This window comes from Carassius carassius, chromosome 6 (assembly GCF_963082965.1).
Source record: "Carassius carassius chromosome 6, fCarCar2.1, whole genome shotgun sequence".
NCBI classification, from domain to species: Eukaryota; Metazoa; Chordata; class Actinopteri; order Cypriniformes; family Cyprinidae; genus Carassius; species Carassius carassius.
The window spans coordinates 15,034,460-15,054,995 of record NC_081760.1 but is presented as its reverse complement, the minus strand read 5'-3'; the positions used below and the strand labels follow the sequence as shown (position 1 = coordinate 15,054,995).

The window sequence follows — 20,536 nt, the reverse complement described above, 5'->3', positions numbered from 1 at the left end:
AATATACCTCCATTATAGCCTTTTGAATCAGCTTTCAGAACAGTTTTATATTGATGTGGTTTTGACTCACTTCTATTGACACTATAATGGTTCTGAAACATTTACATTTACATTTTATCATTTAACAGACGCTTTTATCCAAAGCGACTTACAAATGAGAACAATAGAAGCAGTCAGGTCAACAAGAGAACAACAACAGTATACAAGGGCCATGACAAGTCTCAGTTAGTCTAGTATAGAACGCATAGCCAGGTTTTTATTTTTTTTACATTTAAATGAAAAGACAAGAAAAGGAAAAGTGCTGGTATTAGATGGTTAAGTGCAGGCGAAAAAGATGAGTCTTTAGATGTTTCTTGAAAATGAGTAAAGACTGTACGAATTGAGATTGGGAGGTCATTCCACCAGCTGGGCACAGTCCAGGAAAAGGTCCGTGAGAGTGATTTTAAACTTCTTTGGGAAACTGTTAACCTTAGCTTAAAATATTAACAGTTTAGAATAAGGCTTGACATGTCAAGGTCTGTTTTTTTTTCTTCAGGCTGTTGGCATCTAATGTAAAACACATTGGTGCTGATTTATGAAAAGCAGACAAGATCCTGACTGAAAAAAAAAACTATAATTCAACGGAATTTCCAGTTTTATCTCACACACTTCACTAACAATCAGCTAAGCATCTATTTAGCTGACTTGAATGATGTTACTGTCTGATTGTGAATGACTCAGTCAGCATGTTTCAGCAGTTCTTTCACAAGTGTACATGGAAAAAGTTCATTCAAGCCATGGAAACTTTTATTGCACATATATCTCTTTTTTATAGCTCGTTCATTCCTCTGAAGTATCAACAGTGTCTGGATTGTTTCTTTTAAAATTCCTTTGGGGAAAGACTGTTTATTTTTAATATACAGTGTCTATGTCTAGAAGAAATAACTAAGATTTTAAAGAAGTTCACCCAAAAATGCAAATTTGCTGTAAATGTACTCACCCTCAGGCCATCCAAGAAGCAGATGAGTTTGTTTCTCCACCAGATTTGGAAAAATGTAACATCACTATAATTCACAAGTAATCCACACAACTCCAGTCCATCAATTAATGTCTTGTGAACTTGTGATTTTCTTTTCCCATGAGAAGGAATACTATGCCTCTTTGTTTTTAACTCATTTTTAATAGTTGTGTAATGGCTGTGGGTTCATGGACCTTCAGGATGGAGTGTGAACTGTGTGTTATAATTCACACCATCATGAAAACTCAGTCTAGCTGAAACGGTATTGCAAATAGACAGAATTTAAATGAATCATAACCGTCAAAACATTTGCTTTACTGTTAAATCGTCATCACATGATTATAAATGCATCACTTAAAGTAGAATATTAGACTCATTATTCCTAAAACTTAGCATTACAACAAACTGTTTTCAGTGACCTTGGCAAATGACATGGCTTTAGCTTTGTCCTTTTGTCCGTAGCACTCGCCCTCATGCCACTGTGGTTGACCTCTGACCTCTTGACTCCTTCTCACATGGCTGTGAACAATGGAATAGTTCTTAGAGTTTCGAAACATTCCACTTGTTACTCAAACCTCGAGCTTTGAGCCGGTGCAAACTCCAGTTCCCACGTGAACAGCAGGCAGGCAGTACATTTATCTGACGGGAACATGAGTCTGGAAATGTGATTACGTTACAGACAGCCGAGTTTAAATGAGGAACCAAACTGTTTTTTTTTCCTTTCCTTTTTGTACACCGATTAAAGGATTAGTTCTGATAAAAATGAAAATTTTGTCATTTATTTGACTCACCCTCATTTTGTTTCAAACCCATATGCTGCTATTACTTTCCATGGAACAACTACATGTGGAAAAATTGTCACAGCTTTTTTTCCATCAGCAACTGAATTTTCAGAAATTGAAAATAAAACAGTATAGATGAAAATAATATATTTATACATTACTGCTCAATTAATACTTTCATTTATACAACTTTCAGTTCTTCTGAACGTTCTTTTCATCAAAGAATACCAAAAAACTTAACGCATCACAGTTTACACAAAAATATGAAGCAGCACAACTGTTTTCAACATAGATAATAATCAGAAATGTTTCTTCAGCATTTTAGAATGATTTCTGAAGGATCATTTGACACTGAAGACAGGAGTAATTATGCTGAAAATTTAGTTTTGACCACAGCAATAAATTACATTTTATAATATATTCACATTGATAAAATAACTTTAAAATTGTAATAATAACATAATTGTAAAATTCACACAAACTTTAGAATATATAAAATATATATATTTATGTTACAGAAGCTGTCATTGGTCATGTTTATTTCTTCTTTTTTTATTTCTTTTTTTATAATATGATTCTCATGCACAAAATGATTCCATAATGCAAACTGCGAATGGCCATTTCGTCACATGACACAAGCTGGTAATTCTGCAATAAAATAAAACAGCAGATGGATGAATATGCTGACACACAAACATAAATATAATTAACTGGACAAGTGTACTATCACCAGTATTCATCAGTTTATCAGCTAAATTTTTTTTATCTCGGCTATGTTTGACTTAGTAACTAGAGATTTACTGAATGCCTGTTTATCCAGGTGTCATGACTATAATTATTGCATTTGTGAAGTAAAACCCGACAGTTATTTGTTGGTTGCATAATCCTTAAAGGGGTCATATGATGCTGCTTAAAAGAACATTATTTTGTGTATTTGGAAATGTGTTAATGCAGTTTAAGGTTTAAAAAAACACATTATTTTCCACAAACTGTACATTACTGTGTCTCCTCTATCCCCCGCCTTCTGAAACGGTTTGATTTTTACAAGGCTCATTGGTCTGAAAAGCAAGGTGTGCTCTGATTGGCCGAATACCTCAAGCGTGTGACAGAAATGTTATGCCCCTTAACATATTGTGATGAGACATAAACATTAAACCCCATTATAAACGTGATATAAACATGTTTTCTAGTCATGTCCTGTTTTGGAAGGCCAAGCAAAGTAGTTTCGCTTTCTCAAAGAAACAGCGACACACACCACGGCCTTGAGAGAGTGGAGGCTGGCTTGATTGTGCAAAGATGGGCTTGAGTTAGCAGAGGCCGGCGGCCTTGAGAACGGCGTGGCTGGCGGATTCTATGGAGGAGCTTGCGGCAACGCTTCCTCCACAGTGAAAGTCGATGTATTTCCTCAGTGACCAGCACGGATCAGCTCCAGGCAGGACGAAACGGATACCGTCCTCTTTTGGAAGGCCGAACAAAGTAGTTTCACTTTCATAACCAAACACACAGCGTGCATGCAACATGGTGGCGGTGGCAACAATAATACTACAACGAGAATAAAAGGTACGCCTACTTTCTTTGAGTGAACATCTGTGCGGCGTTATGCAAATCTTCCCACATAGTGATGTGTGGGTGAGTCTTCAATTTTTATAAAGATTATCTCTTTGGATTTGAGACTTTAGTCTTTGAAACTTTACTATCTCTTTGGATTTGAGACTTTAGTCTTTGAAACTTTACAGATCTTTTTTATGCACCATGAGCTTGTTTACACTCCACAGAGAAACGAAAAATTTGAATTGCATCATATGACCCCTTTAAGTTCAGAGACAGTCATGGACTGAACCAACACAATGCAGTTGTTATTGTTCAGTAAACTGATGAATGACGAATTTCAGTGGAAGAAACTGTATTGTTGTGTCCTCCAGCTGTCAGCATGAGTCCAAAAGAGCTTCAGCTCTGACAAGTGGCAAGCAATGAAAACGCACTTGAATAAATTCAACCGCAAAGAAACAGCGCCATCTGTCTTTTCGATGAAGATAGTGGAATTACGAAGCTTGATGAGTGTAGAGAAATTGTTTGTTAAAAAACAGTTTTAATACACATAGGTTATTATTTAATTGTAAGTTAATTGTGTTATGAACTTTCAAGTCCAAACAGTGTTTCTTCAGTGTTTTCCCTCTGAGCTCCAACCAATCCATTAGGCTATATTGGTTTCTTCAACTTATCTACTCATTTCCTTCGGGGGGGTTTAACATCTGCCTTATCTTCCCCTTCCTAATTCCCCTGTGACCACCATCATCTCCACCTAACCGAGGTTAGGTAGGAACTACCTGCAATAGTTTCCTCTGCCGGATCTATGCTGTTTGGTTGGTTCTATGGCTTCATACTAACCACCTTTCTGATTGTCCGGCCTGGAGGCTTCTTTGGGACACCTCTTGAGCGGTTTTGGTGGGTGAGTATGATCCATTCTCTCTCTCTCTCTCTCTCTCTCTCTCTCTCTCTATATATATATATATATATACATTATGATAACCCTGGTTCCGGCTTCATGATTCCTGGATCAAGTGGCCAGGTCATAGGCTTCTGCAGGAGCCTTCTTGATCATCAGACCCCCGGCACAGCACTGGTTAGTTGTGCAAATAGTTTTACCCTTTACTGCACTTACATACCCAACTATTATTCTAGTTATTTACATTTGGTGGCTAATGAATCTGAACTCTTGCACATGTACAAAAATTGTTTAAATACTTCTGAGTGACAAAATAAGGTAAAATGCATAAACATTTTTTTAAACAGTTTTTAAATAATCTATATATTGCTTCAGATTTTTAGAAATTAATGTCTAAAATAACTCTCTATATCACTCTAATATAACTCTAATATCACTTTTTAGGTGATTATAGAGAGTAAAATGTGTCAGTTCAGTGTGTAAATAAATGGGCATTTCAAAGGGAAAGTTGTCCAGAAGATGGCAGTATTGTATGATATTTAAATATGATATGCCAATTGTTTATGCAAAAAAAAAAAAAAAAACCTACCAAAAAAAAAAAAAACGCTACAACACAAGGTCACGGGTCTATAAATGACAAGGTTTTTATTAAACAAATAAAGCTAGGCCTACTGATATATTGATTTTTGTCTTTCAGAATGTCCACCAATATCAATAGCATGACACAGGCTTACATGAAAAGTGTGATATAGCTACACACACACACACACACACACACACATATATATATATATATATATATATATATATATATATATATACAAACTGATCTAAATACTGTACTTTATAATTTGCCATTTTGCAAAATGACAGATGAATTTGCACCAAAATATAGTTTGACATGCGATCACTGATGTTTCATTCGACAATTCGAACAGATCTGCAATACATTTTTAGGTCATGACCCACCAGTTGAGAAACACTGTCCTAGACTGATACAGTATAAAATTATATATATTATAAATGTCACACTTTTTTCTACAAACATAAATTGCTTAAAAGTTTTTTTATTTTTTTATTTATTTTTTTTAATCAGTACTTGCAAATTTTTTGTCCACAGGATTAAGAAAAAAATAGTTGGCCAAGTTCACAGAATGTCAGATCCCTTCTATATTTGTTAGCCACAAACACCTGCTTGACAATGCAGCACATTCCACACCTGTGATGCCAAGTGCCAATTTCTGCCTCCGCCTGCACAACTGACATCTTTAGTTCATGGTTCAGTCTGCATAACCGCCAGCTCTGATTGCAAACAGGAAATTCTTAGTTTCCTCCAGTTGATTGTCAAAAGTTTCTGGAACATTTGCCGTTTTCAGAAGAGCAATGAGCTGCGAATACAGTCTCTTATTTTTATTCCTCTGTGGCTTTGCTGTGCTGTCTGGTAGGTTGTGACCTCATTTTGCATAGCTATGTTAATAGACAAGTAAAAAGGCTATTTTTCTTTCATTTTAGGGATTTTACTGTTGGCTCTAATATATTTTGTTGTTGAGATCAAAAGTTATAATAAGTTATAAAAAAGTTATAAAAGTTAAAAATAAGAATGCATGTTCTCATGCATATTGCTTTATTTAATATCAGCTCAATATGATAGCTTATAAATGACTGTAAATCATGTTTTGTCAGCTAACTTAAAACTGTACTTATAGAACATCTAAATTCACTTTTGTGTACATCAAAAATTACTTCACAGCATCGCTGTGAAAACCGCTTTTTTTAGTAGTTATTTTTAGTTGTCTCATGAAGAAGTCCATCTCAGTAACTACAAGGTTTCGAGTCTTATAAAAGTTTTTTTTTGTTGTTGTTTTTTTAACAAATGCGTATTTAATCACGCACGGATCTGATGGTTTCAAACATCAAGTTTAAAAAACCTGTTGTACATTCTCAGGTTACTATCTTAAGGAGGCTATGAATCCAAAATGTTTCTTCACACATGTGCAGAGTAAACCAGTTTTGTATTATTGTCTTCTTTGCAGCTTTAAAACCAGCAAACAGCATTCTCTTCTTTAATGAACTTATACAGGAGTAAGAATTGTCATTAAGAAGACATAAACCTGGATTAGACGTGTAATCAGTTTGAGGTAAAAAGGACAAAACAGAATTCACACAAGTCCATAGGTTGACAACAATTGGACATTCCCAAAACATGTGGAGAAAAGTACCTGATGGTAGTGTTACAGATATGACAGTTAAAGGTCTATTGCGGTTTTATTTTAAACCTCTTGTAATGAGTTATGTATGCTCTATGACTTTGAAATCGATAAGACGATGAGCCAAGTTTTTAGAGGTTACGATTAGATTAGACCACTCACAGTCGACCAGTAAATGTGTTTATTCACACTTCCATATATGTTTATTGAAAGAGGCTTTGCAGTGTGTACTCCATATGCCTTGAGAGCAGAGCATAATTGAATAAAGACAGAATATGATGATGTTGGCAAACAAAACTTGGTTCTTAATTCTTGAAATGAGCTGAGTCCTTGGTTATCAAATAAGTCACCGCACGTGTTTATGCCCAATTTAGATCAAGAAGGCTGGACAAATGGCCGATTTCCACATAAATAATTTAAGTTTTTGCCATAACGGTGTGTTATTACAAAATTTGAATGGTCCTCCAGTCTGATGTTACATCCAGATCCTGATAGAATTGGCCACATCCGGGCCAAATTTATATTTATAATTTTTATTTCCTGTGCCAGCATATAGGATACCTTGGAGCCTATGTGGTTTAACCTTGTCAGCTTTGATTAGTCTCCATGAAGCTTTAGATTGAGGATCGACCCATGAAGAGCCTTGAGTTGAAATGACAAATAATATAATTCAAAATTTGGAAGAGCCAATCCTCCTGAAAGTTTTGGGTCGCTTACCATTCCAGATAAACTAAAAACCTAGAGGAGGGGATAGCGGCAGAATATAGAAAAAAGAAAATAGAGCTCAGGTGACAAATTCATTTTGATGGTGGAGATTTTACCTTGGAGACTTCAAGATCATTCCATCTTTGAGTATCACTCTTGATCTTGACTAATATATCGTTAAAATTGTTTCTGGCAATTATTTGGTTATACCCAAATGGATGAAAGAATCTTTAATAGGAATGAATGAGGGGATAGCAGAGTTAATGATGTTACCAGTTAAGACTGATATCCAGGTGAGTGGTAGAGTCTTAATCATAGAAATGTAAAGTTCACTGAAACAAAAACATTGCAGAGCTGCCCACATATAGTTTCATGTGGAAAAGAAATGCTTTTATTAAGGTGTGGAACCACCATGTCTCTTTATGACCACATCAAACGGGAGACTTTTCAGATGCATACTTCAACTTCGCCTCAGCGCCAAGCGCAAGTCAAACGAGAGCAGAAAGTAGGCTAACATGTGCCAAATGAGCTTCTGCAGAATAACAGTGAACTGCGGTCTAATGAGATGTTGTAGGCTATATGTCAGTAAAGCAAACTTTCCTCTCCTAACAGCTGCTTTTCCATGCTCACAGTGCAAACTCTTCAAATTTACGTGAAAATAAGGTGCATGCTCTGGATCGCTTCATCAAAAATAAAGCTAACAACAAACTATGAGCACACAATGTAGTTCTGGCATCAGTTAAGCCATAAAATTATCATAAAGGCTATTAGTGCATTCATATATGTATAGCATCACATTAAAAAACGTCTCATGCATGCATGCAGCTACTAAACTATTCTGCAATTCGAGATCACAATATAAGGTGCAAGCTGATGTTATTTATTTGTTTATTGTAGCCTAATTTAATGCACAAGTAAATATGAACACAGAACACTTATACTTGAAAACATGCGCTAATTTTATTTATTATTCTTTTATTGTTTTTACAAACGAAAATTAAACCATTTAGATGCATAAAATAATTAATTTTACAATCTGACATTTATGTGGTGTTGACTTTATTAATTTTTTTGTCAACCAATTCTTATGACTATCTGCATGTCTCATCAATGAGTAAGCAATGAAGACAAACTTTTGGGGGTTGGGGGTTACAGCTAAAGTGAGCCCCTTTATTAAAATACCTGGAGGTGGGGAATAATACACAAATTGTTATATTCACTCAGTATTACTTGATCTAATTCACAAATATCTCAATTATGATTTAGCAGAAATTTATTGTATTCAGTTGAGTTTAAGGCACTAAAACAGTCCAATACTTTGTAGTCAATCACATTTTTATATTGAAATAATGAAGATTTTTATGCCACCCCTATAAAAATATCCCGGCTCCGCCACAGCCCTCTCAATCGCTCTTCTTTTCTGAACGTCCTTGACTGTTGGGGTACTCATAGTGGGCTAGGTAAGGAGTGGTTCAAATATACTTGACAGGATGAATTTAATTCTGACAAAGTGAGCAGAGCAAAGGACTATACATGCATTGCTGCCGAAGGGCCATGTGATCCCACCGAATCATTTTTGTGACATTCAGTAATGGTGGGAATAAAATACATTGAACTGTTCAACAGTTCTGTCTAATATTTTTCTAATATTGGCTTTTGTTTAAGAAGAGCTGATTTAAACAGAAACCCACCCTGAGAAGCATATGTTTATTGCCCATAGTAAACCAAAATCCATGAATTGTATTAAATGCTAATATGATTTAATTTATTGCAGTCTCAACAAAGCCATGCGAACAGGGAACGTCCTGCACCATTAAGCTGCCAGCACAAAACATACCTAATGAGATAATATGGACCCATCTCTCTAGTGGTGACTTGATTAGCAGGAAAAATGGAAGGATCAAGGTGAATTCTCTAAATGGAACAATAGAAGAAAATGGATCATTAACATTAAAAAGTGTTACTCTGAACAGCACCGGCAAATATAAATACACTGTTTATGCTAGTGACGGTACAGAGACTAGTGGCCAAGTGGAAATTAAAGTTTATGGTAAGACTATAAATGTTTGTACCTGTCCAACACAATGCAAATAAATTCTTAATATGGCTAGTATTTACAAATTGTATATATATATATATATATATATATATATATATATATATATATATATATATTAGTATTTACTGTAGTAGGAACTAACCACCATGTCTTTGTCACAGAAAAGTTCCCCAAACCTACTGTGAGGCTTGTCTGCCATCATAATGGAAGTTCATACCTAATATGTGAAATTCCATACAGTGAGGATCTGACTATATCCTGGTATAATGAAAAACAAATCATCAATGATGCAAGTGAAAAGCAACTGTTCTTGACACCTGCTCAAATACAGGAGAGTAAACTGTACTCATGCCATGCAAAAAATCCTATCAGGGAAGAACAAAGTGAGAGTATTACATCATTATGTAAGTCATTTTAATTTCACATCGTCCTCATAGCTAAATGTATTGATTTTGTATTATAATTAAAATATTTAAACTTTATTATTATTAATTTTTTAATGCCAAGACATCTAAATCATGACTTTTCAGGGTTTTGAACAGATCAGATCTTATAAATTAAGATGTCCTGCTCTGACAGAATTAATGGTCTATCCAATAATTGAATGTCTTTTAATGATTCCACTTTTGTTTCATGAAATACACACTGGTTGTTGGTCTGGCCTTTTTGTTTATTATTATTATTATTATTATTATGTTGATGTACAATCATGAAACAATAACAATAAAACAAAAGTATTTTCTAACAACACATTGGCCGTGCAGAACCATTTTAAAATGTTTAATAACTGAAGGCATCTCAAAACATGGAAAAACATTCTACCAGTCAAACATTTTAAACATAAAAATGATTGCAATTAGCTATCACTACTTAACATTTGCCATTATGATATCTTACCATTAGTGGTGGGTATTGTTTACATTTTATTTATCCCGCTACCGCTACTGCTTCTCGATACTGATACTTATTACTGATACTTACCGATACTGTTATCAATACTATTTGGTGAAAAAGATATGAAGTGAAAAGTTGTTGAAAATTTCAAGTTATTTTATTACTGCTGAACTTTAGCAACTGTATTAATGTTCTTCAGTCAAGAGCAGTGAAGTATTTTTCTCTTTGTGTTTTATTTTATTCACATTAAAGGAATAGTTCAACCAAAAATTAAAACTGTGTCATCGTTTACTCACTCAAGTTGTTTTAAACCTGAACGAGTTTCTTTCTTCTGTTGAAAATACAATGTTATTTTGGAGAATGTGGAAAACTAAAAAGTTGCTGGTCCCCACATATATATTTTTACCTACTATTAAAGGAGCTATGTGGAAGTTTTTACTTAAAAAAATCTTTAAGATAGAGTTTTCATTTGTACATGTATGAGCCAACCATGATGTAAAAAAAAAGAAAGACACCTCGACTGTCCACCACGGTTGCCTCTATCAGCCTGTAGGCTCAATTGCAGAGGTGGGTAGTAACGAGTTACATTTACTTCGTTACATTTACTTGAGTAATTTTTTGGGGTAACTAATACTTTTCGGAGTAAATTTAAAGATGGGTACTTTATACTCTTACTTGAGTAAATATTGGGGGAAATATCTGTACTTTTACTTCGTTACTGTGGGCGAGGCTCCTCTCGTTACTTTATCTTAATGCAATAAATGTTATGAATGCTTCAGTTTATTCCAAACGCGCCGTCTACTTTTCTCTGGGCAATGAACGATCTGCAAAGGCTATTATTTGCTAGCGATGGAGATCCTTATTAGATGAACACCGCGTGTGCTGTCTACTGTTCAACAGGTAATAACTTGGGCTACATTCGATTACAGTACACGATACCACTGTGACATTAGTTTGTTGTACGTGTGTGGCTTATAACAGAGGGGAGTCAAGTTGAATGCAGCTTCCAAAAGACAAAAAATAGCCGATTAAGATTTTATTAATTTTAATACAGTCACACCGCAGCGAGTACGATCAGCAAGTCATATCATCAGCTGCTAAATTCAGATCTGTGATTGCTTGCTGGCGCTGAGCCAGAGATAGATGCGTTTTTACAGCACTGCGCATTATAACCAATCACACATGATTCTTTTGAGCTTATTAAAGCATTTGCCAATCAGAGGTGTTCCGATGAGTCATCGCTAAAATGCCGGTGCTTCCTTCACTCGCTCCTGACTGAATACCTCTTTCTGGCGAATTCTCTCGTCAGAAACAACAAAGTGCAGATGTGTGTACGAATCTTTAATTAAGATACTGATTTCACAGTGTTAACAGTTTCAGTGATTTTAATGGGAGTTTCTGAGAGTGATTGAAATCTAGACTGTCAGTGAAAATGATCTTTAATAATGTAAATGTTATTTGCTCTCTTTCTGAACAATGAAAGATTAGTAGCAATATTTATATCACATTAACTTTCAATGTTAAATTCACATTTAATATAAAGTCAGTCGTATTAAAAATATGTTATGGCATGACACCTATATCTGTTACTTAAGTAAACAGACATGGTTTTATAATAAATTACATAAATTGGAGTAAAGGCTGATGAAATATATACATTTATACACGCACACATACATTACATACATTTTATCTATATATCTAAATAAAAATATGCTCAGTATATATGACCCAAAGTAACTAGTAATTAACTACTTGAGTAGATTTTTTATCCGATACTCTTTTACTCTTACTCAAGTAACTATTCAAGACTAGTACTTTTACTTTTACTTGAGTAAATATTTCTAGAAGTACTTTTACTTTTACTTGAGTACAGTTTTTGGGTAGTCTACCCACCTCTGCTCAATTGTGTGTGGAGGAGTCGGGCCCGAATTGGCGCGAAAATTCACAAAATGTGACGTCATGCGCGTTCTCGTCTACTTGGGTTTACAACCGTACGGCACGCCAGCCATTATAGTAAGCAGCGGCAATAGTGTTTTCAAATGGACTCTGCGGATGGAAAGAAGCGACCAGCCTCCAGCACAATTCAGACACCCACGGACACTTCTCGTAAGTAAAAAAAAAAAAGAGCGTGCGCACTGAGAACGAGCATGAGACTGGCTGCAGTTCCTCTAACAGCCACTGGTGTCAGTAACGGTTAGAAATTTCAGAACCTACGCAATGCTCCTTTAATGTCAGTGGGGACAAGCAACTTTTTGGTTACATACATTCTTCAAAATATCTTCTTTTGTGTTTATCACAAGAACAAATAAAAATTATTACATGTTTTGTACTACATGACTGAGTAAATAATGACAGAATAATTGTTTTGGGTGAACTATCTCTTTAATGACAAGTGGCAGCATGTTTAGTAGGCTACTGCCACTTTAAGAACTGCACGTGTCTGTTTTTCTCTCAACTGTTTAGTTTCACTTAAGACATAATTAACTGTTTATATGTATACCTTGTATGTTTTTGACAGTATTAGTACAACCAGACGATAATAAGATAACAAAGTAATCAAGTGATGTTTGGCCTTTTAGTGTATGGACGCTTCGGGTGTAACGCGCTCTGACTAAGCACATGTTAGAACAGCACACGAATAAAACGTTTAACCAGCCACATGGATGTTTTGTTTGTGAACTAATAATTCTTTTTGAACAAATCTTTTAGGTGAACAAATTGTTCTTTTTGACAAAATCCATTGACTTATATTTCTCCTTCACTGAAATTTCTCCCTCCAGAGTAGCTCGGTGAACCGGGTAGCTCTGTGGATTATTTATTCCTGTCAAAGAATGACTAAACCTTGAGCCAATAGCCTTCAAGTTTGAAATGTGACGGAGTATGTGATTTGTTGAATGCAGTCTACGAATACGCTGAACGAGTTTCTTTAGAGTCTGAACGAGATCGAGAGACTTGTGCTTTGGTCATCTGAACAACTTATTTAGACTTTATTTAATGACTAGATTATGCACAGATTTTTAATAAAGTCAAATCAGTTTTAGTAACAAGTGAATATGTTCTTTGACTGAAGATATAACATATAAAACACTCTTTTTCGCCACCTGCTGGAATATTTATGTAATATGAAGAAATGGTCACTGAACGAATCAGTGAATGAATCTGAACGAATCATTTTGGTGAACGAACTGAAAATGAACAAATCTCTTGAAAGAAATCAATTTCCACCACTAACCGACAAGTCTTTAAAGCACAGGGATCCAAGGATTGAGCTTGGTGAAACAATTAAAATATACAACTTGTCATTTGGCCCTTTTACAAAGCTTTTGGGGGTGTACTAGACAGGTTGTACATTATTTTTCACATATTTTATATTATTACAACACCTCTCTCCCCAGTCTGGCACGAACGGCTTAAATAGTTCCTGTATCAAATGAAGGCCTGCCTTCTGAATACCCCAGAATATTTGCCATACTGAGTAATACCGTAGACCTGAAGCTTTAAAAAATCGAAATGTTTTTAAGATAATTAGGACCAAATTCAATCAGCTATGCCCAAAAGATTGACTTACTGTGCATTCCAAGGGCTGTCTCTTGATATAACACTGGCCAGTACAGTATTATGCATAATGCAATTTTTATGATTTTAGCTTAAAATAGATGTTTTTAATGATCCACATTTTTGTTCCTGATTTCATGCTATTTGTTTTTGTCTCACGGGTTCTGCTGGTAAAGGTGCTCGTGAACTCTTTGGATTAGATTTCTGGATCACGGTGAGCATTTTATCAGGTGGAGGAGCCCTTCTGCTGCTGCTATCATGTTTTCTAGTCATCTGTGTGTGGCGAAGCTTTAGCCAACAAAAGCACCAACAAGGTAAGAGACATCTTCACTGCCTCAGAAATTATGCAATGAGTGTTTGTATTGTAGTTATGGTTATATTGCAACATTTCACTAAGGCTGATGCTTATATTCATTGTATGCTGTATGTAGAATTAGTACATGGGTTTTATTTGAGAAAATACAACTGAACTAAAAACAAACTTACCAGAAATACTAAATGCACCGTTGGTTACAGAGTTTGCTTAGCATGTGTTATTTACTATCTTTAAATTAAATAGTGGCATTGGCCATCAAAAATAAATAAATAAATAATAAAATAACTTTACAGTCTAGATCATGCACCAGTTTCGACATATGAAAACAATTACAATTTTAACTTTGCTATCTTCCAGATGAAGATGAGCTCAGGCTGAGGGTTTTTCAAGATGAAGCTCCTAACGGTACAACCAGATCCAAACACACTGCTAGGGGGCAACCGGCACCCCCCATCCCGCAAGAAGACACATCTCCACAACCCCCAACACAAACCCAGACTCAACACAAAGCCCAGATCCGCGCTAGACCTCCACCACCACCTAAGGACGATGAGGAATATCCTCCTCCCTTACCTAACCCTAGAAATAAACAACACCGCAAGAGAAATGAAGAGCCGTACTGACCAATGGAATGAGATGCTTGTATGCTCACTGAAAGACAGTAACTTTGGGGCTAAACTGAATGAATTTCATAAGCCATACTGTGGTGGTAAGAGTGTCAAATAGCATGGTAAAAATTTAATTTGATCATGTACTCACCCTCATTTTCTTCCAAAAACTTGCATTATTTTCATTATTGTTGTCAAACACCGAAGGAGATCTTAGGCAAAATTTCAAAGCGGTTCTTGTTCATACAAGGAAAGTAGATGGAGGTTTATATTCACAAGCTCTCTAAACAATAGTCCTTATGACTTGTGTGCTATACTTTTTTGTTTGAAAACAACATTTACATAATGAGCTAGTACATCTTCAGTAACCTCTAATAATTATTTATATTTTAGAGTTGTCCCGTGAAAAAGCATACTTTCATAATTCCTCCATGCGTGCTTACGTCATATTTGTAAATAAAGGGAAGACAAAGTCAAGATATTATTATATTAAGTGTAGCTTGAAGCCACAACAACTGAACATCGATTTTGCAAGCAAAAAGAGAAAGCAAATGTATCAGTAATAAAACACAAATCAACATATGCATAGAATCACATTTGCTGTGCAATTATTAGGATCACAAGACTTTTTAAATACAGTTGAATAATGGAACAGCTCATAATACAAGATGAGATTACATTTTTGTGTGTGTTGTGTGTATGAGAAAATAATAGTGACATTTGTATATGATTGTTTGTGCACCTATCAATCTTTATTGTTTAAAATATAATATAAATTATGAAATTTAAAATATATATTTTTTTATTTTAGATTGCAAAGTTTTCATTTTATACTTTTACATTAATTTCCCATTAATATGTCTTCTCAGAATATATTTTAAACTATTTTTGACAATACTCTGACAATTGCAAATCATGCTTCTGTAATGCAAAACGTTTTCATTTATTGTGCTCTGTGGTGACTTTTTTACACTTAAAATAAACACAACTAGCAAGCATATGTGAAAGCCTCAGGGATGTGGTTAACTGTGTCTCATTTCACCCACTGACATGTCCGGAACATCACTGTCACCCATTTTTTCCTGTATTGTTTGTTGTCTTTCTGTGTGTGGGAGATGATATGGCCTCTGAAGATAAAGGCTGAACAAAACACACTTAAGACAAAACTTATTTTCCTAATTATTTTGAAAGATTAATAATCCTATTCATACAGTGAATACTGATCCATAGCTTGCCCTAGCTGGTAAAAAATGAATAATAGAAATGAGCAATAATGTTATTTTAGGGGCCAGTCGTGTGGTAAACAGATTTTTTTTTCTAAAGCATAAGCAATCAATAAAAATATATTATCTTGCATGCATGCATGCATGCAGAAATATGTATGTGTGTAATATTATAATAATATTATAATATTGTAATTATTATACACAAACAATTGTTATGTTTGTATGTCAATATCTTGCTCTATACATGGTGGCTGAGACCGCATTATACAGCAGGATGCAGCTGAACGTGCTGCTAATGCAAACAAAAAAAAAAACACCAGCAAATTCAGAAAACGTCATCGGTTTGACAACACATGCGCTGCAAATACTACTAAATACAGAAACATGCTGGAAATATGCACAGACCACATCGGAAATGTTTAAAGGAACCACCAGCTTATCAATGACTGCTCTGAAATGTAAAATTGAAGTTTATTTTACCCATTTTTTTTTCAACTACCTACACACATTTTCAAAACTTTGCCCTATTTTTCAAAACTTTACACACAATCCAAGAATTGCACACACAAAATGCAAAATGCCTCACATCTCTTGCGAAATGAAGCACTACATTCAAAATAACACACAAGCACATCTCAATAGCAAACACTTGCCTTATACAGCACACACCTTTGCCATAATATTATATTTTTGGATATCATATACACAGTTTTTTTTTTTTTTTTACTGTAAGCATTTGTGGTTGTGAATACAGTATTACACCGAACAAAAGAAAATAAATACATCAACCATGTGTAGTTGGACAGAACCAACCAATTCTGAAAAAGGTCATTATAAAGTTGGCTTGAGAAAGCCAACTTACTGAAATCTGATATAAACTTCTGAGACCAAATTTTTAAATACATCTTCTCCTAGTCTTTTAATGCTACAACCTCCAAGCTCGGGTCAGACCTTAAGACTATTGAAACAACATAAAATCCCATAGACTTTCATTGAGGGGGAGAAAACCTTTCACTACAGTTTTTTTCAATTGCTTAAGCACAATTTTGAAAACAGGGCCCGGTTTTTCAAACCCCTTCACACAATTAGCACAACACTACACCAAAGTAGCACAACACCTCAGATCATTTGCAAAATTAAACACTTGTCAAAACTATACAATGTCTTATAAAAACCTTATTTTGTTGTCATAACATAAACACAACCATCATATGGTCTGACTCTGTTTGAATCATTTAAAAACTCCTGTGCTCAACCTAAAACACTTTTAGCATTTACACAGAAAGTGTAAAAATAAATACCCCAACACCACATGACACCAATTGTGCAGACTGATGAAAATATACATATATTTTCATGTACTCAAGTCAGTCAATACTGAACATTTCAACAAAACATTCATAAAACATTTTCCAGTTTTCATATATTACAGTATTACTGAACGTACCATTGTTCTCTAAGCTTACAGTAATACTGTAACATAATTTACATATCCAGTTCAGTACCGAAAACAGTGCTCCTGTGTGAATATGGGGCCCCTCCCTCCTTGGTGTTCACGACGTTCAATCCTATGTTGGCCAAACAAAATACACAGCTTACTGTAAAATGATACATACAGGAATATATACAGTACCAAAATATAGAGTACATATACAGTACTGTTGATGTAGTACATGCAGTAAGCAATGGATTTTCTGTTGACTGAAGAGAAGTTTCTCACCTGAGCTCTTGACGAAATGTCCTAACTATTGATGCCACCGTGTGCTTAGGTTAGGCTGTACTCTCAATCCAGCCTCCCTCAGTGTTAGTCCGTGGTTTATTACATGGTCCACAATTGTAGCACGAATTTCGTTACACAGATTTGGTTGTCTTCTTCTTTGTGCTTGTCCTACCCCTCCACCACAGGTCTTCCTCTCCCTCTTCCTCTTCCTCTCCCTTGGCCTCTTCCTGGTACTCTCTGGATTCCCCCTCTCATCCGCAGTCTCCCTCTTCCTCTGACACCATCCATTTTTGTTGAAGACAGGTGAACTTACCTGTTGCCTTTTTATAGTGCTTTAACCTGATTGGTGTGTCTACAACCTGGTGCCTGTGTTTAACCATTTGGTTCATGGGTGTGCTCATTTGAAAGCCTTTACTTTGAAATTGCAAGGAAATTACATCATGATAAATTTCTGTGTCAAATGCATACAAGTGTGTTTAGTGTTTTGCAAATCACTGTGTGTAATGTTTTGCAAAAAGTGTGAAGCTGACAATGTGCTTACAGTTGTGCAAATCTAGGCCGGTGTTTTGCTCCTTGAGTGTAAGGTTTTGCTAATTGTGGGAAAGTTCTAATTTTAGTGTGTTAGCAATTGAAAAAAACTGTCAAATTAAAAATAACACACAGCTAGTGAAACCTTACACTCAAAGAGCAAAACCTCAGACCAGATCTGCACTATAATATGCACTATAAGAACATTCTCAGCCTCAGTTTTTGCAAAACACAACACACTTGACACAGAAATCTAACATAATGTCACTTCTTTGTCATTTCAAGACACTGCTTTCCAAAATACTACACATATGAACCTATTGATCAAACACGGCCATCAGGTGTGCAGACAGTCTTAACTGTAAACTCAACAATCAAGTGTAAGCACTATAAAAAGTTAACAGATTAATTATTGTCTTCAACAAAAATAAAAGGCAGTGGTGCAGGAAGAAGAATAGGGAGGAACATCTTTGGCCAGAGAGCTCTTTTAAATTTCTCGGGTCAACGTGGTGGTAACATCACAATATATGCTGCAATCACACAGAATGGGGTCCTGAACTGGCATGACAAAATAGGTCCTTACAACACCTGCCACATACTGTTTTTAGACAGACTAAACAGTGGACAGACTAGTTGTCTGGTCCCATCATTTCAGTACCTCCCACAACACTCTCCCTTCCTTCCCTTTTCCCCTTCTGCATGGCAGTGAAAGGTTTATGATCTCTGACCCTATGTTATACCCCTCATTCAAGCAATGGATGAGGCCTGTGACCTAATAGATGCAGAGACTGTGTAAGGATGGATTCGCCATATGAGAAGATTCTTCTCTCGCTGTTTTGCAAGGGAGGACATGGATGAAGTGGCCATACCGAGCTGTATGAAGAGATGATAATAATTATAATTCATTACATTTATATAGCGCTTTTCTAGGCACTCAAAGTGCTTTACATAATCAGGGGTATCTCTTCATCCACCACCAGTGTCCAGCATCCACCTGGATGATGCGACGGCAGCCATAGTGCACCAGAACGCTCACCACACACCAGCTTACTGGTGATGCTAATGTGTTGTTTACTCATCTCCACAAAATTTGATGTACTACTATATATTGTATTTGGAATATGTTCTGATTTTCAGTGCAAAATGCAGCCTAATTGCAATGATGTACTGAAAGATTTTACAATGTGGTAAGAAATAAATATTTTCATGAATGTGCAGTACTTGTCTCATTTTTTGTGTTTGGTCAATATATCTATGTACTTAAACAATATCAATAATAATAATAAAAAAATTGCATCAAAAATAGAAATGTTAAAAGTGTTTAAAATTTTGCCCAGCAGTGTCTTAGTGGTTCAAACAGAATCTAACTGTATGAACCATGTGTGTGCCATGTGGGACCAAAATTTGGTTTTGTTAAATTGTTGCAAGTTTTGAATGAAGTGCTTCATTTTGAAAAATATCTGAGATGTTCTGATACTTGTGTGTGTGGATGTGTGAATCGTAAAAAAAACTGTAATGTTCACACATGGATAAATGTGTGCTATTTGAGTTCATATTGTTATTCTTGAGGTAATTGTATTGTGTGTTTGTGTTTTCTGAATGAGATATCTATCTATCTATCTATCTATCTATCTATCTATCTATCTATCTATCTATCTATCTATCTATCTATCTATCTTAACTGTGATTTATTTTGTCTGTGTGTGTATTGCAAAATATTTACTAAATTCAATTCAAGTTTATTTGTCTAGCGTCTTTTTACAATACAAATCATTTTTACGGAGCCCCGCACATGACATGCAGGAAAAAATATTATGCTAAATCGTTTGCACGATTTACTAATTTGTTCCCTCAATGTACTAAAACAATTACTATTGCGTTCCCTCGATTTACTGTTTCGTTCACTCGATTTATAAATTGTGCCCACGATTTACTAATTAATTCCCTTGATTTGCTAAATTGTGCGCACGATTTAGCAAATGGAGGGAACGCAATAGTAAATCGAGGGAACACAATAGTAATCGTGTGCACATTTTAGTATATTGAGAGAACAAATTAGTAAATTGTGCGCACAATTTATTTATTTTTTCTTGCATGTCATGAGCGGGGCTCCGTACATTTTAAAGCAACTTTACAGAAAATTAAGTGTCTACAATATTTAGTAGTACAGTCCCTCCAGGATTTCGCTGAACTTTTTTCAGATTTTGACGGCCTAATTGTGCTGTGTCTTTTATCCAAATTTGCAGTGATATTTGCGGCATTTCTTATTGTTTTTCAGTGAAAATATACCACAGAAAACATTCCTCTCTAACACTGTTATGACTTTTCTGACTTCGAGAACCACTGTAGGGCTCCAGACTAACATTTGACGACACCAGCACTAGTGCCATTAAGTTCTACAGAAGGTGGCACCAGCACCTGACAGTAAAGCAGTCACCACCCTAATCGCACATGTACATCTCGGAGATGTCTATTTAATGTCTGCATTTA

At 35.4% G+C, this 20,536-nt stretch overlaps 1 protein-coding gene across 1 annotated transcript; it reads left to right on the top strand.

Annotated features, from left to right (window-relative positions):
- Positions 1 to 4,324: 4,324 nt before the first annotated feature.
- On the top strand, positions 4,325 to 15,288 carry LOC132142138 (T-cell surface antigen CD2-like). The gene is made up of 6 exons (XM_059551764.1): positions 4,325 to 4,402; positions 4,670 to 4,682; positions 8,912 to 9,187; positions 9,358 to 9,600; positions 13,825 to 13,962; positions 14,322 to 15,288. Exons 1-6 carry the CDS (start codon positions 4,325 to 4,327, stop codon positions 14,585 to 14,587), a joined length of 1,014 nt encoding a protein of 337 aa, XP_059407747.1. The 3' UTR covers positions 14,588 to 15,288.
- Positions 15,289 to 20,536: the final 5,248 nt, after the last annotated feature.

Bases quoted from the DNA above. Each gene is read 5' to 3' on its own strand.
- LOC132142138 (XM_059551764.1), top strand. From the start codon at position 4,325: ATGATTCCTGGATCAAGTGGCCAGGTCATAGGCTTCTGCAGGAGCCTT. The intron at 9,188-9,357 runs GTAAGACTATAA...TCTTTGTCACAG, and splicing joins AGTGGAAATTAAAGTTTATG to AAAAGTTCCCCAAACCTACT. The intron at 13,963-14,321 runs GTAAGAGACATC...GCTATCTTCCAG, and splicing joins CCAACAAAAGCACCAACAAG to ATGAAGATGAGCTCAGGCTG.